The 16,460-nt window shown below is 35.5% G+C and overlaps 2 protein-coding genes across 2 annotated transcripts; one reads left to right on the forward strand and one right to left on the reverse strand.

Moving 5' to 3' along the window:
- Window positions 1–994: 994 nt before the first annotated feature.
- On the forward strand, window positions 995–5,752 carry LOC107665404 (OCIA domain-containing protein 2-like). The gene is made up of 7 exons (XM_016456278.1): window positions 995–1,174; window positions 1,682–1,775; window positions 2,884–2,937; window positions 3,822–3,869; window positions 3,982–4,126; window positions 4,216–4,301; window positions 4,812–5,752. Exons 1-6 carry the CDS (start codon window positions 1,085–1,087, stop codon window positions 4,298–4,300), a joined length of 516 nt encoding a protein of 171 aa, XP_016311764.1. The 5' UTR covers window positions 995–1,084; the 3' UTR covers window position 4,301; window positions 4,812–5,752.
- A 154-nt stretch (window positions 5,753–5,906) lies between these two features.
- ociad1 (OCIA domain containing 1) lies at window positions 5,907–9,204 on the reverse strand. The gene is made up of 8 exons (XM_016456277.1): window positions 8,945–9,204; window positions 8,695–8,779; window positions 8,440–8,493; window positions 7,444–7,491; window positions 7,200–7,332; window positions 6,778–7,007; window positions 6,465–6,620; window positions 5,907–6,051 (listed from the first exon to the last, which is right to left on the reverse strand). Exons 1-8 carry the CDS (start codon window positions 9,002–9,004, stop codon window positions 6,008–6,010), a joined length of 810 nt encoding a protein of 269 aa, XP_016311763.1. The 5' UTR covers window positions 9,005–9,204; the 3' UTR covers window positions 5,907–6,007.
- Between the last annotated feature and the right edge of the window lie 7,256 nt (window positions 9,205–16,460).

A 16,460-nucleotide genomic window follows, 5' to 3' on the forward strand; every position in this document is an offset into this window, starting at 1 on the left:
AGGCTATTAATGTTTATCTGGAAGTCTATTAATGTTTCCTCTTTCTTATCTTCCTGCTGCTTTATGACCTGAAAATAACAAATGTCTTCAAAAAGGCTTTCTTGGATTGGTCAGGCCCTCAACTGCTAAAGTTTAAAAGATTCTCTTGAAGCAGTGTTTATAACCTATAACCTATTCGTCCACATTTATGAAAACGGGAGATACAGTGCTTTAAAGCAGTATTAATGTGGCCAAGGGTGTGTCTAACTAGGCTAATATTGTCTGATAAAGATTTATCAGAGCAGGCAGTGAATGTTGGACAGAGGTGAGCTCCCTGACAAGAGTACGTGTCAAAACAGGAAATCGGCACACTTTACACACAGATGACACTGAAAGGAAATTTTGACATTGGTGAAACACAAGCAATTGAAGGTTAAATCATATCACATCATTTGAAGATGTAGAAGATACATTATTAAAAATGTTTTTTCAAAGTTGTAAATTAAAAGATTATTGGAATGTGTCTTTCAGGAAAATATTTCTACTTAAAAATGTAATGCTTAATACAATGTTAGTTGTTTGTTTGTAATTATTTGTGAAATTTACTACCGATTTCTGTGTGAAAAATTGTTTCAAAGTAAATCCTACACCAGTTTTTCTTTTCAGTGTTTATCTTCATGCTTCGACAGATTATTTTAAATGTCTTTTAAGCATGATGAAGTATTATGTCTTAGCAGCACTTTGAAGTGACTGCTAGTGCTAATAAAGAACAGAAATGGGTGAAGGGTTCAAATCATTACGTCTACATATTTTTTCAAACCTATTCATATGAACACAATTCATAAAACACTAAATCCAGTGATTGTTATATAAATTCAAATAGCATAGCACAGTGTTCACGTGTGTGTAATTTGCAAGGCAACCATGACATAGGATTTGGGTTGAAACTACAGGACATTACAGCAAGTCCCCCAATGGGAGGTGCATGACACAGCTATTGACAGAGAGGAGGAGCTCTATGAGGTCAAAAAAAACAAAACCACAAAAAGAGTGACTATGTAGTAGGAGAAGAAGCATAGCAGACAAATAGAAAAGAGAGGAGCACATGAATGAAAAAGACATGAGTACAGAAGGAAATCAGAGTGCAGGAGGAGAAGGAGTGGTGGACAGAAAACCTGGTCAGTCTGGGTGGAAGGTAAGAGAGTGTTGAGAGGTTTGTTTATCTTTCAGAAAGACTGCAGCTAAATATTCATGTAGCTGCTTATGATAATGAATAAAAAGATCTTTAACATTAATGTAGGCCTTCATTGAGAGCAGTGTTCTTTGTGTCAAAGCTCAATATAAGTAGCTAAAATTCACGTTTAGTATTTGAATGTTTGTTCAGACCAATGTTCATGTGGTTGTTAGCATGTAGACTGATAGTAACAGATGTTCACCTCACTTCCTGTGATATCAGGCCTGCATTTGCTGTATGGTCACCAGGTTAACACAGAGCCAGAAAGCTGTAAATAAAGTTTTTAGACACATTTAGAAATGTGCTCAAAAGTACAGAATATTCTTTGAAACCAGCCACCAGGTTTCAAAGTACCACGGGATGATTGTTTAACATAGGCAAATAGCTTGATGAATGGGGGCTTCCTGTAATCCAAGCATCTCCATTAAGAGAGGATTTTCCTTTTCTCTGACCTTTTTGCTGTTACAGCAATTCCAGTGCCCCATAGCTGATCCACACTTTCCTAGAGAAGATATAAAGAAGATATGGAAGGAGTGTCAGTACGAGAGCTTCTGGTATCGAGGTAAAGATACATAGACACACTTGTGCACATTTACTATCCCTTAGTTAACCCAAAAATGAAAATGCCATAATAATTTTTTCACCCTCATGTCATTCCAAAACTGTATGACTTTCTTTCTTCTGCTGAACACAAAAGAAGATATTTTTAAGAATTTTGGTAGCCAAACTGTTTTGGTTGACTTACATATAGACTTACATTACATATTGTTCCACAGAAGAAAAAAAGGGTGAATAAATAATGACATATTTTTCATTTTTGGGTTAACTATCCCTTTAATGGAGATAGACCATGATGTTTTTGTTCTGTTCAGTTAAACCATTTGTTCGATATGTATTACAAAGATTACAAAGAGTACATTTTCCAAGAAAATACTATTTCAGTCTTTTTACTTCAAAATGTCGTGTTTAGGCTAATTAAGTCTATTAAATTGCAAGTAAAGGGAACGGGTTGCATTATATTTAAAAAATGTGTATTTAGGACAAAACATTGAGAGGTTCCCCTCTGAATGATCTTCACAGGTTGTTTGCTTTTGTAAAAAGGACTTGACAGGTGTGTGCATGTTTTTCCAGAACGTTTTTCCAAAAAAAAGGGCTAATGGAGCAAAGCAGTGCTGCCTTTATTATCCAGTGTTTATATTTTGACATGGCTGGAATTTGGTTTTACCCTAACACTGTTTTTGTTGGGGGAAACATAAGTCTCATGTTAAGTCTTCCAGCTGTTTAGCACTGACAGTGATCTGTGACCCAGTTGTCCATTGTAACCAAATATTTATAATTGGAAGGTAAAATAAGATGTAAAATATCCATCATCAATGCACTTATACAAGCAACATTTCATCTGATCAGCCCCTCTGGAGTATAGCAGGAATAATTTCTTCCTCCGAATCATTTCTAGAGCCCCAGTAAGTCATATTGGAAACACTGAAGTGTCCTCGGATTGCTTCTTGTCTTGCATCTCCGATTGAGAATTTACGTGTTTACATTGAGTGGTGACTTCTGGATCTGAATTTACCAAAGGAAGGAGGAACCATTTGGTATTCAGATGTTGAATGCTTAGATCTAGATTTGTTGCTTTTTAACCTCAGACAGACCTGTTAATGTCTCCACAGCTCTTCCACTCTCTGCCGGCAGCATGGCTGTGTCTGGTGGCCTCATTTACAGCGGTAAGATTCAGCCTACAAATAATGTAAACATGCATTCATTACACAAAGCTGTTGGGTTTGAGCCATGAGTTCAGGGGTAGTTTGGGCAGTTTTGTTTAAATGTAGATGAAATAATATATATATATGAAAAATAAACTTATTTCAGCTAGTTGCCAAGGCAGCATTTTTCATTATTTAGTTTACCTTGATGTACTAAAATAACAAAAACTGAAATGAAAATGAAAACTACACAAACACATATGTGACCCTGGACCACAAAACCAGTCTTAAGTCGATGGGGTATATTTGTAGCAATAGCCAAAAATACATTGTATGGGTCAAAATTATCGATTTTTCTTTTATGCCAAAAATCATTAGGATATTAAGTAAAGATCATGTTCCATGAAGATATTTTGTAAATTTTCTACTGTAAATATATTCAAACTTAATTTTTGATTAGTAATATGCATTGCTAAGAACTTAATTTGGACAACTTTAAAGGCAATTTTCTCAATATTTAGATTTTTCTGCACCTTCAGATTCCAGATTTTCAGTCCTTATGACTGGTTTTGTGGTCCAGGGTCACATTTAAAGACAAAAATAAACAAAATTACTAAAACTTAAAAAAAATTATAAAATAAAACAATTTCAAGATATTAATAAAAACTATTTTTTTAATTGTAGACTACTAAAATAACACTGTTAAAACAGTCTATCGTAAATTATGCGTTCTGAATGAAACACTGTTATCAATACTTGCTTGAGCCAAAAGACATGAGTGCAAAAACTGTTTAGCACATGTTTACATAGAAAAACCATGGAAAAGCAGAGTTCTGTGTGAAAGGCTTCTTTTTTTGTTGGACTGTAATGAAAACGTATAATCCAGTTTGCAATTTTTTTAACAGGTGTCTGGAAACAGTCCAAGCGATTTGGGTATTTCCCTAAACTACTTTGTAAGTCTCTATTGAATAATAATTTCCCACCTCATATTAGTATGCATGTTTTGTATCATTTGGCAATATACAGTTGGAATACAAACCCATCTATCCATTTTTTCTTCTGCAGTGGCGGGTATTGTGGGTTACGCAGTAGGCAAAGCTTCCTATGCTGGGACCTGCAGAGAGAAGTTCAACAGTAAACTGGGACCAGAGTTCGCCAAAGGGTTTAGTCCTCCTGGATTTGGACCTGGTGGCTCTAAACCTGGACATAAGTAAGTATCATGAGGATTAGTCATGTGTCATGAGCTTTTTGAAGTAATTTTGTTGTTTGAAATATCTGTTCATGTTTTCCTTTATACAGACACTGCATCCATGTGTGTGAAAAGTGCAAGCAAGAAGAAGCACAAGCCACAGCAACAGCGCCTGATGCACCCACTCAGAGCTAAGGTGAAGAAACACAACACACCCAAACACACCCATATACCTACACACAAAAGATCCAACTCAGTCAACACCTTCACACTAAACCACACCCACCAGCCGCTATTCATTTACATTCTAAACCACATGCCCACCAAACACCCCTTACCTGGTGTTGTTTAAAGGGGTCATATGATGTTGCTAAAAAAGAACATTATTTGGTGTAATGAAATGTGTTTATGCGGTTCAAGGTTAAAAAAACACATTATTTTCCACATACTGTACATTATTGTTTTGGGGGCGTGTTTAAACGAGGCGTTTTTGGAGGGCGTGGACAAGTCCCAACTTTTATAAAGAATATCTCTTTGGGTTTGAGACTTAAGTCTTTGCAATTTTAGGGATCTTATCTATTCACGAACAGCTTGTAACACTCCAAAGAGAAAGGAAAACTTGAAATCGCATCATATGACCCCTTTAAGAGAACACAATACAATGTAATCAATGCTAAAGTTAAATCTATTAATTTTTCTGTTGCAGAGTCGTTGGAATCCGCAGGACATCACTCATTACCCCATGTAATTTTTAAAAGAAAAAAATAATAATAATTACAACAGTAATATTTAGCTCTTTTGAAAATAATGCAAAACAAAGCAGCTAAAATTTGAAACCTTAAGCCTTACTAACCTGCAGGGGGCGCCAAGACACTACGAGACAAATTAGACAAACTTTTTTTTACAAGTAGTTTATACATGAGGTTGATTAGAGGGAACAATGTAACTAAGCAGTGTATGCTGCTGTAGTCAAATCTGGTACAAATGAATCAACCTCATAAGAATTAGTATGGTGCTCTTTTTAAGTTCTTATAATGTTACATTCCAATGATATTTGCTCAGCTTTTCTTTTGTTTATAATGTAGAGAAGGGAGTGGAGGTTTCTGTTCAATTTTATTACAGTAAGCAGCTGCCTTTTATCAGAGTAGAATCATAATATTGTACTGCAGAACGAAGTCATGCAAATCTGACACTTTAAAAAAAAAAACCTTTACAAACAAGAATCAATATGCAGTGAACGAATTACAGATATCACAGGCTTTATATGAAATGTTGGAACATTTAAATGTGAATTTTCATTAAAAGAATTTAAAGAGCAAGCATATCTTAATCTCTTATCTCCAGCTCAGAGGACTGTAATAACTGTAACATCAGTGAATGATGCCATTATTATAATCATGGGTCCAAGTCTAAACACATCTAGTCTTAACACTGTCATAATTGTCACTTGTGCACAGCTTTAACAATGTGATGCACTAGATTGTCAGTGGAAACTCACCCTTGATGCTATTTATTACATTCCCATTTTCTGGGTTTATGTGAAACAGTATCACATCTATTGTTTATTATATCATTTTATTTATTTATTAACAAATCTCAAGCACATCTGACCAGAATTTCCTAATCAATAAAAACACTGATAGTTTGTTAAAATTATTTATCTTACATCTACTTAATGCAAGAAGTGAAGAGAAGAAACATTTATTTTCAAACCACAAATGTGCAATAAAAAAAAATAAAAATAATTGCACTCATTTGCATTCAAAAAAGGAGTTTTACTCCTTAAAGTACATTCAGCATTTAATCGCAGCTTTTGGTCTAATCTGGCAGAATGAGTCATGACATCTCTACAGAAGTCACTGCGTTCAGATCTTGAGCTCCTGAAACAGCGGATTCTTCAGGTCAATCGTACTCTTCCAAAGAATCTCCATACTTGTTCTTTTTAACTGGAGGGGGAAGGAAGAAACTGGTTTACAGATTAAAACATAAAAGGACATTGAAATTATAGAATACTTATTAACTAGACCAATATTCATACAAATGCAAAATTAAGTCAAGCTTCAACACTCATGTCAGTTGAAGTGTCAACTATCAACTAGTGTATATTTGCCATCATCTACATCAGTGGTTCAAAACTGGACTTGCTTCAGGACCTTGATGTTACATTGGACAACAGTTGGCAACCCAACACAGTACTGTTTCTGAACTGATTCATGGATACTTTGTAATTTATATGTTAAATATTCAACAAGATAAACAACATCTAAATTTATTGGCTTTTATAATCATTACAAATCTCACAAATCATTACATATATAGACCTATTAAAATTTGAGGGAAATCAGTTAATAAAGCTCACCTTCCTTTTTAGCTACTGGCACCACTGTTTGTGGTTTCAGCAGTGTTTCAGCTTTCTGTGTGAGAGTGACCTCGTAGTTCTCTCTATTCTTGCTACGCAGTTCCTCATACAACACTGGCTTCTTTTTGGGCACGTCCTCATCTGGGTAGAGTGGAGCTTTGGGACAAACTACTGGTTAAACATCTACCAATCAGATGACAAATCCTTATTCAATGACAAATGTCCTTTCTCTTCACCAACTGTAATCAAATTTATATTTATTTATATACGTCTATACAATTATACATGTTGTTGTGTGCTAGGGTGGCAGTACCTAGAGAAGAAATATCATCCCTGATGTTAACGGGACCAGAATCACTGAATCCAGAACTAAAAGGAGTGGGGTCGTATGATTGGGAGGGTCTGCTGTAGGTATAGTCACTGGTGTAACTGCTGTAGCTCTCAGGCATAGAACTGCCTTCTGTCGAATGTTGGGACGCAGACTCAGAACCAGACTGTTGAGATTCTGATAGGTTTGGATCCTCAAACTCTGACTGGTTTAGCCTTAAAAAATAATTATTTAATCACTATGTGTAAGATACTTGTCAAAGTGAATATATTAATGTATATTTATGTGAAAAGAAACAAATAAAAACAAAAAACACATACAAATAGCAATTTTATGTTTATAACTATAAAACAAAATATAGAAATTCAAATATATTTAAAATAAATTCTGTTTGCACTTGTTCTTACCCTGAAGGCATGTGATGCAGACGTCCCTGTCGTAGTGCCTCTCCTAGTGGGGAGTTCTCCAGTTTCCTAAACTTTTCTTCACAGACCCTCATGTAAGACATTTTCCCACTAATGTATCCAAGCATGCCAGCAACTGCATAAAAATCACAAACATTCCAAGGTACTTTGAATAGCCCTCACCATATATCCTTGGTTTTAGCTGTCTTCTATAAAATTAGAGCTGTCAGTTGTTCTTGATACTTACATGCAACTTTGGGAAGAGAGCCAAATCGGGGCGATGGAGTAAGGATTCCTAGGGATAAACAATAACAACATAAGATTTAGCATGTTTGAAAAATGAATTTATTCTCCCTTTATGTTCAACCTCCAGAATCCAAACCCATAAAACTTGTTCATATTCAGAACTCAGAGCATGTACAGTTGAGTTTCGGTTTACCATATTTGATGTGCTCTATGTATGTGCACTGATAAATGTTTATATGTGAACAAAAGCCTAAATTATATCTGTTCATCATACAAAATGATTGCGTCTCCTTAGAATACTTAGATTACACCACTCTATTCATGTAGATTTCTTTTTACAATCTCTTCATGAACATTCTGAAGCATTACAATTTTGGTGGAATGGACTTTCAATGGAGGGACAGAAATCTCTCAGGTTTCATTAAAAATATCTTTCAGAGATGAATGAAAGTCATATGGGTTTGGATCAACAAAAATTATTGAGAATTTTCGGTAACACTTTAGGATAGGGACCAATTCTCACTATTAACTACCTGCTTATTAGCATGCCTATTATTAACATATTGGCTGTTTATTAGTACTTATAAAGCACATATTCTGCATGACTATATTCTACATCCCTAATTACCTTACTAACTACTAAAAAGCAGAAAATTGGGAGTTTATTGATGCAAAAGTTGTAGTTAATGGTTTGTTAATAGTGAGATTTGGACCTTAAAGTAAAGTGTGACCGAATTTTCATTTTTGGTTGAACTACCCCTTTTCCATGACTTCTCTATAACTTTTATAGTCATTTGTAATTGCTGGGTATTGATTTCTAAAGTAATTTTCCTTTCCAGAGCTCTGCGTATATCTAGAAAAGATGTGTTCACTAAATACTTAAGATTTTATTCTTTTTAATGACGTTTCCAGTTCTTAAAATTCCCTGATAATTCTAGGTTTTCCCATGACAATGGGAAACATGAGTAAAAACTTAAAATACAGGACGTGAACGTACCTCTTGATACCATTACCTGAGTGGCTGCGATTGCAATGGCAGAAAAAGGCAAGGCTGCAAAAAACAAGAGAGCAAACATGTTCAGAAGTCTCTTTCACAAGTACTTTCTCATCAGAATCAAGCAAAGACAAAGCATCTTGAGACTGTACCTTGCAAAGTACATTTGGGGAGAAACGATGTAGGGCAGAATGACAGCCAAGTGCCAATAAATCATGACAGGTTTCATTATAAATGTAGAGCACTAACGTTACTCACATCTGTACCACAAGCTTTCTGAATTGCACTCTCTGAAGACACGCCTCTCTTCTTCATTGGGAATATACGAGGCATTAAAAGGACCCTGAGAAGACAAAACTATACGTGAGGAAAGTTTCTGAAAGTTCCCTATCAGCGAACTATTTATCCTGCAAACAGAAAACCGCACACACTTTGCTTTTGAAGCACTTCTGCATGAGACAGAGCAGTATGTGGTTTATAAACACTGTCAGGTGAATTTACTGCCTACCTTACTAGGTCCATGTGGGACTTGAGCAGCCGGAGTGAATCCAGACGAAGCTTGCGACATGACTAATTCAAGAAGCACAGCGCGATTACACAAACAATAATGTTTTTGCAGTAGCCATGGGATTACGCGGATTACTGGTCAACAAGTCCAGGGACACACTTCATTACACGACCTCCAGTCGACTCTTATTAGCAAACAACACTAACCCGGAAGTGCAGGAGTTAAGTCGGAAGCACCAATGAAAAGTCTCAATATGTGGAAATGTGTCTTTTAAACTGGGGTGCACAAAAGTTTTTCAGTCTGGTTCTCATGAGTGCACCTGGAGATTTGGTTTGGTACTCACACAGCACATAGTGTGACTCATTAAATATAACTATAAAAATAAAATAATTATTAATAGGGATAATAGTAGTATTGCATTTATTTATTTTGTATTTTAATAAAATAATAAACAAAATAATCAGTGTGATTATACTATTATATTAAAAAAAATAAATTGAGTATTAAATAAAAAATACTGTTGTTTTATAGTACACTTAAAAATACAATGCTAATATTAACCTTTTTTTAATGAATTTTCATCATTTTCAAACCTAAAATCAGCAAGCTTTTATTTTGGCGGGTTGCCGGCATATGTATACTGGGCATATGCGCTGCCGAGTGAAGCGCGTCAAGTCAAGTCAAGTCAAGTCACCTTTATTTATATAGCGCTTTTAACAATACAGATTGTGTCAAAGCAACTAAGAGCAGTTTCTGTTCTTTACACCATGACAATAACCATTCATTTAAAGCAAAAAGCCTACTGAACCTTTCATGTCCTCGTCGATACGTGGGAAGCGGTCCTGACACGATGATCGTCGTCGCGGGCGATGTGCGGCGCACCGTCTCGATCAGGCTCCTGAAGTCCCTCTTCAGTGTCTCCGTCTGCCGCAGCTCTGAAATGTCAGTTTTGCATTTTGCTCTGAAACCGGCAGCCTAGATTAATGTTTTCAGTTTGACAGTTAGTCGATCTAAAACAGTGATTGTACATTAACAGCTGTCAACAATGTCGGTACGCAAATGAGCGACCTTAACATATTTACATATCGCATTTTTTATGCGCATCACTGCTTATAAGTATTTTTATTTTTTTTGCTCAATGATCATTTGATGGAGTTTTTGTTTTTGTAAATTCAACACGGAAAATACAAAATATACCAATTGTAATTTCCGTACACATTAAATAAATGAAACATTTTATAGCCACAAAAAAAGAAGAACAAGTCATAAAACGTAAACGTACGATTTCATGAGGTTTAATTTGTAACGCATACAAAGTAAATGATAACAAAATAAAACATCAGTTCATACATGCTTATTATTCTTATGAATAAAAGAGAGGAAAAAACAGAAGAAAGTCTCAATTTTAAAGCGTTCAGGCAAACGTACATGTAAATGTATTTAAAGGGTACTTTATGCATTAACCCATACAGCACTTAATAACATTTCTAAGCTTGTCTTATACCTAGAATAAATGCTAATTGTGTGAATCAGTTCTCTGAACTGAGAAAGCAACTAGACTAGAAATGATTTGGAGAAGTTCAGAGAAATCATAGTGTCAATATGAGCATTAATAACTTTTAGTGTTTTGTCAATAGCCATTTAATTGCCTCATCTATCGACCGACCTCACAACGAAAAACTAAACCTCATATACAACGAACAGTTAAAGGGGTCTGATATAAAACCGAAGGAATTATCACGGAATCAGAGGCTCTGAGTCTGCACGGAATCATGTCCTTTCAGCCAATCCAGTAAAAGTGTGTGTTGATTGATGGCTCAATCAGCCAATAGAATGGCCCATTTGTTTGGAGTGTGAATACAGTGCATTTATCGCAGCGAGCGCAGGGCGGGGCTTAGCTCCGCACTCTTGACACCGCGACTCCCCTATCAGAAGAGCGGATTGTCAAAGCCGTTAGCCAGCGCTGCTCCAATCTGTTGGGCAGGGAGGTGGGTACGTTGTCATTCGTCGAGTTTTTAGGTGTTTTGCGAAAAAAGACCGAGAAGATTAGCTATAAGATCGAACGTTAGAGGTCAACGGATGTGAAATGTAGTTTTTGTAAAGCTCGAGTCGTTCTTGTCATCTTTTGGAGAGAAGAACCATCAGGTTTTCAGCGCTAGCGCGAGCAGGCTAACGTTATTTGACGAGGAAAAGCGCAGCTGCTCTAAAAAAAGGTAAGAAGGGCCGAATTCTGTTTGACTAACCTCAAATACCAGACTTGTAATGTAACACCGAGAGAGCCAGCTCTCACTTTTTAAGCTCATCGGTTGTCTTATCAGGTGTACTTTCCTTCGCAGGATATTATCAGTTGGTAGACATAGACAAGTTATGTTATGTTGACCTGCATTTGAAGCGAAGATGAGTGCAGTCAGTGGCTGTATCACAAAATCTAGTGAGCTGTCTACCTAGACAGCGTTTTTGTACATCATTGCTGAGGGACATGAGTTAAGCAGAGCATATGAAACTAAAATCTTAATGCACATGGGACTTTTTATGGAGTTTTGTGAGCTAACACGAGACAACACTGCGTTTAACCAATCAGAAAAAGGGGAGAAATTGCTTTTGGGTAACGTATGAAAGCTGGACTGAAGGGAGAGACTGCTACAAAACTGTAGTTTGGCGGAAATATCAGTCATAATATTATTAGTAACAGGATGCTGCTAGGCTGAGTTTAAAACCCACCAAGTTCATTAACAACTCTTATCTTGATTGAAACCACCAGATTACGTAAAACAATCTTTTAATTTGCTTTCTCTTTCATTTCTTTAGTGGAAAAGTGCGAAATTGTACTAAAACTCTGGAGCTTTTCATGATGAAGGTATTTATCTAAAAACATGGTTTTGTTTCAATCCAGACCACCTCTTTCTCCTTTATCTTATTCGTCTAATAAAATCTGTCACTTGAAAGGCTCATTGATGTTTATTGCTTGTCCTATGCAAACATGTGCATGAGTCATAAATGATGTTAACAACTCTAGTGTCCCAGCCAGCCTCTCAGCATTTGGTGACAGAGCAGCTTGTTCAGCAGTGAGCAGAGTAGAGTTCACACTCCTGATCTGAGCTCTGAGAAGAGTGTGAACTCTTCCTGCTTACCGGTGAGCATGCTGCTCTGAGTTTCATGACAGCATTATGTCTCTTGTAAACAGTAGTGGGGTTTGGTGAGAGACAGATGCATGGGATTGTTGCATTGGAGTTAAATTCTTGGATCTTCTTCTTTCAATTAATGCTCCTAAATCTTGATGTATAGATATAGAAGCATGATATTTTAATCTGAAATCTCTGCATGCTTCAAGTGAAAATAGACGTTAAAAAAAAACTTGTTTTACATTTATTACATTGTCAATAACAGTAGTAGTGAAATGTCATGATTTTTGATGCCAGTTTGGATACCTCAACTACTAAAATGCTATAGAATGGAAAAAGCTAATAGTATAAATGGTAACAAATTAAAATAATGTTTGTAGCTGTCAAATTATGTGATTATAATTACTATAATAATACGTTACCATTTAAAAGTTTGGGTCAGCAAGATTTATTTGAAAGAAATTTCAGGAAGGATGCATTAAATTGTTCAAAAGTAACAGTGAATATTTTTATATTGTTACAAAAAATTTCAATTTCAAATAAGTGCTGTTCTTTTATGTTTTCAGTTTATCAAAGAATCCTGAAAAAAAATGGATCACAGTTTCCACAAAAATATTAAACAACTGTTTTCAGCATTGATAATAATAAGAAATGTTTCTCAAGCAGCAAATCAGCATGTTACAATGATTTCTGAAGGATCATGTGACACCGAACGCTGGAGTAATGGCTGCTGAAAATTGAGCTTTGCCACAAGAGGAATAAATAGCATTTTAAAATATATTAAAGTAGAAAATATTTATTTACGATTATATATGATTGCAATAATATTTCACAATATTGCTGTTTTTACTATATTTTTGATCGAACAAATGCAGCCTTGGTGACCATAAGAGGAGTAATATACATAAATAAACAGTCAGAAATTAAGAAAGAAATTTAGAGCAGTGAGTGGTTGTTTTTCTTATCAGTATTGAGCAACCCTACAAGACCAAAAGCACAGATCTGATATAACTGATATATTGCCTTCCTTAACATCATATGATTGTCCCCTTTACCACACATTGAACTGCTTGAATATTTCAGGAACTCTTTACTCTTCATTTTTTTTTGCAAGCATCTTAGTGACAGTATACTGTGCTATTTGCATTGATAACCTAGTAAATTACCTTGTTTAAGATGTGTTCTCAGTAATTGCTTCTTTGCTAGAACTAATGCTCCTTGTTAATTAGTCCCGCATAAATGAGATTTACAGTGCAATATAGTCGTAATCCTGTGGGATCATTTTGTCATTTAGGAGGGAGAGAAAAGGAATGAATTGGTTCTCTTCTCCGTCCTAATTTTAATCTAAATGTGCCTGAGGATGCAGTGTTTTTACACCCTCTTGAACACCCTCTTTTTGTTTAATATATTTATAAAGGGATAGTTCACCCAAAAATGAAAATTACCCCATGATTTACTCACCCTCATGGCATCCTAGGTGTATATGACTTTCTTCTTTCAGACAAATACAGTCGGAGTTATATTTAAAAATGTCCTGGCTCTTCCAAGCATTATAATGGCTTTTTTATAATATAAAAAGTGTCCCACACGGCTCCGGTGGGTGAATAAAGGTCTCCTGAAGCGAATCGATGCATTTTTTTATAAGAAACATATCCATATTTAAAACTTTTCAAACAGTAAGGTGAGTAAATCATGGGGTAATTTTCATTTTTGGGTGAACTATCCCTTCAAGGGCATAATCACAACAGCTGCAATCAGAAAATACTGAGGGCTTTTGGTTTTTGAGTCATCTGTTGTCTGGTACAGTACAAAGGGTCTTGTATAGGAGTGGGGCCGGACAGTCTGGTGTAGGTGGCAAATTAATGCACATGTGGGCATTTTGGAACTCGGGCCTTAAAGAGCTGGATTTTACCACAAATGAAAGAGGCATTTTAATGGACCATTTTTTTTCCCAGAAGAATGATAATGATAATTAAATAATCAGACATCGTTTTGCCCCTGGCCTCTTGTACCCTTCAGGGGTGTTGCGTAATTGCATTTGCTAAGTGAACTGACACAGAGTTGTGTATTCGGTGGTCCGCCGAGCGTTGCGGATGACCGTCATGACCGTATTTTCCAAACGCCTACTATGCTTAGAGCTCGCCGTTGTGACAATGCAGATGTGCCGTCAGCTGTCTTGTGGAGATTGCTAAGAAAATTAACACAGCATTCTTCTAGATAAAAGACTGTTATAGTACAGACAAATGACGTGATGGTTAGATGGAAAAATGTAATCTGTTATAGGGACAAATCCCAGGAATTCGTAGATGGATAAGCTAGTGAGATTGACAGCTGTGTTGTAAACGTGCACTTACATTTACTTGTGCACATGCATTTACTATATGATTATTTGCATGTATATGTTCAGTTGCAGAAAAAAAAATTTCTGCATAAATTGGTCATTAAATTTAATCTGATTTATCCACTGGCCCGGAGCATTGGGCCACTAGGGCTGGGTGATATGTCAAAAATATTTTATCAATAATATTGTGATATAGGGCTGGGCGATATGTCAAAAATATCTTATCGATAATCGCCTTTAAAAATATCGCGATATCTGATAATATCGTCTACCTAAGCCCCACCTCCACCATCCCCGCCCCTCTCCCGCCGAGACAACATTGCCGACATGAACCATAAACACACATCATGTTCTGTTTGGTATTAATTATTGCCACAAAGTTTGGTTTTACTTTTCTTAGTTTGTGCTTAAACTAACAGAAAACATTAGCTTTGCCGTTATTTTGGTGTTGCTAATAATTTCCACTCTGTTCTTATAAAATTTGTGTTTGAAATTAATTTCGTTTTGTGAGGAGAACCATTGAGGGAAAAATAATAGAACCCAATTTTAAGTTCATCATGGTGAAGTTGGACATTCTGGCGGTGATTGTAAGAATGATAAATGCATGTTGATGTCATATCATTCGTTCAAATCAAAGCGTAAATACACGTAGAAAACGTATCCTTGTGTCGTGGCTGACATGCATTCTTTGCATGTGCTGCACTTTATTTGTACCATTTTGTTTTATTAGTTTATTTATTAGAATTTGAAAGATAATAACAATATTGATTAGTGCTGTGTTCAAAATATCGATACGACGATGTATCGTCACAGAGATTTGACGATACGAGTATCGATACAGCTGGCCCTGTATCGATATTGTGGCACGTGTGCAGCAGTGGACCGCGCTTAATTTGTTTAAAATTTTACAACATTTAAAATTGAGTAGAAAAGTGCGAGGTTTCTAAAAAAGAATGAATAGAGCATATATAGGCTACAACAAGGTTTAATCTTTTTAGGTTTAAAAAGGTTTAAAACATATTTTTTTGCAACTTTATCATTTGTCATTTTTTTTCTGATAATCGTCTGCTACCTGACTGTTGACATCGACATCACGATACTTACGAGACATCGTCGATATATACGATGATAACGTCATATCGCCCAGCCCTATTGTGATATCCGATTATATCATACTGTGCTGACTCACACTGATTGTGTTTCCACTGTGTTCTTATTACATTTATGTTTGAAATGAATTTAATTTTGTGAGGAGAACTGTTGAAGAAAATCCAGTAGAACCAGTAGAATTTTAGGTTCAGGTGGACATTCTAATGGAGATTAAGAATGACAAGTACGTTGATGAATGATGAATGCACATATGCATGTCTTCTCGTTCTCATTTTCTTTTGGGCGTTATCGACTGAGTTTTCAACAAGTTTAATGTCCTTAATTATAAAAATTTTTAACCTGCTGGCAAGCTATAATGTATTTACTTGTGATGCATGTCGTAAACCAGGGATTAATAACAAATTTTTTTTGTTCTAACCAAAAAAGCGGGAAGATTTTTATCTAGATGTCTCCTAAAACAGAATGAAATAAAACTACTGCTTTATTTATTCAGAAACAGAAGTAATTTAAAAATGTTATTTATGTATTTTAATTGTAATTTTATTATTGTAGAACAACACACCCAATAGGCTATTTAATGGAGCTGCCAACACTGGAAACTGATAGAACTTAAATCATTAAATATTCAGAAACCAGTGCATTTATACATAGGCTACAATTGTATTTTTTCTATTACTATATAACTTTTAGTAAACTGCAGATTGAAATAAAAGAATATGAAATAAGAAGAAAATGGGAGAAATCACTGCTTATTCCGAATTTATACAGAATGCAGTTAATTTTTTTCGTCTGTAGAACAAAATGAATAGCTAAAACATTTAACTTGCAATGTTAACTTAAAAATAATTTGACAAAATTACAAAAATGAAGAATGATATTGGATTAAGAATGTATGTTTTGCGACAGCATACACAGACACATTGCAATCAGCTGTTACAGCACT

This window comes from Sinocyclocheilus anshuiensis, unplaced genomic scaffold, assembly GCF_001515605.1.
Source record: "Sinocyclocheilus anshuiensis isolate Anshui unplaced genomic scaffold, SAMN03320099.WGS_v1.1 scaffold199, whole genome shotgun sequence".
NCBI classification, from domain to species: domain Eukaryota; kingdom Metazoa; phylum Chordata; class Actinopteri; order Cypriniformes; family Cyprinidae; genus Sinocyclocheilus; species Sinocyclocheilus anshuiensis.

What these genes read in the sequence shown, in the direction of transcription:
- LOC107665404 (XM_016456278.1), top strand. Translation starts at nt 1,085, where the DNA reads ATGAATGAAAAAGACATGAGTACAGAAGGAAATCAGAGTGCAGGAGGA. An exon ending in GTATTTCCCTAAACTACTTT is followed by an intron (nt 3,870 to 3,981) that starts GTAAGTCTCTAT and finishes TTTCTTCTGCAG; the next exon opens with TGGCGGGTATTGTGGGTTAC. An exon ending in GGCTCTAAACCTGGACATAA is followed by an intron (nt 4,127 to 4,215) that starts GTAAGTATCATG and finishes TCCTTTATACAG; the next exon opens with ACACTGCATCCATGTGTGTG.
- ociad1 (XM_016456277.1), bottom strand. Translation starts at nt 9,004, where the DNA reads ATGTCGCAAGCTTCGTCTGGATTCACTCCGGCTGCTCAAGTCCCACAT. An exon ending in AGAAAGCTTGTGGTACAGAT is followed by an intron (nt 8,494 to 8,694) that starts GTGAGTAACGTT and finishes TGTTTTTTGCAG; the next exon opens with CCTTGCCTTTTTCTGCCATT. An exon ending in GGATGATATTTCTTCTCTAG is followed by an intron (nt 6,621 to 6,777) that starts GTACTGCCACCC and finishes TTTGTCCCAAAG; the next exon opens with CTCCACTCTACCCAGATGAG.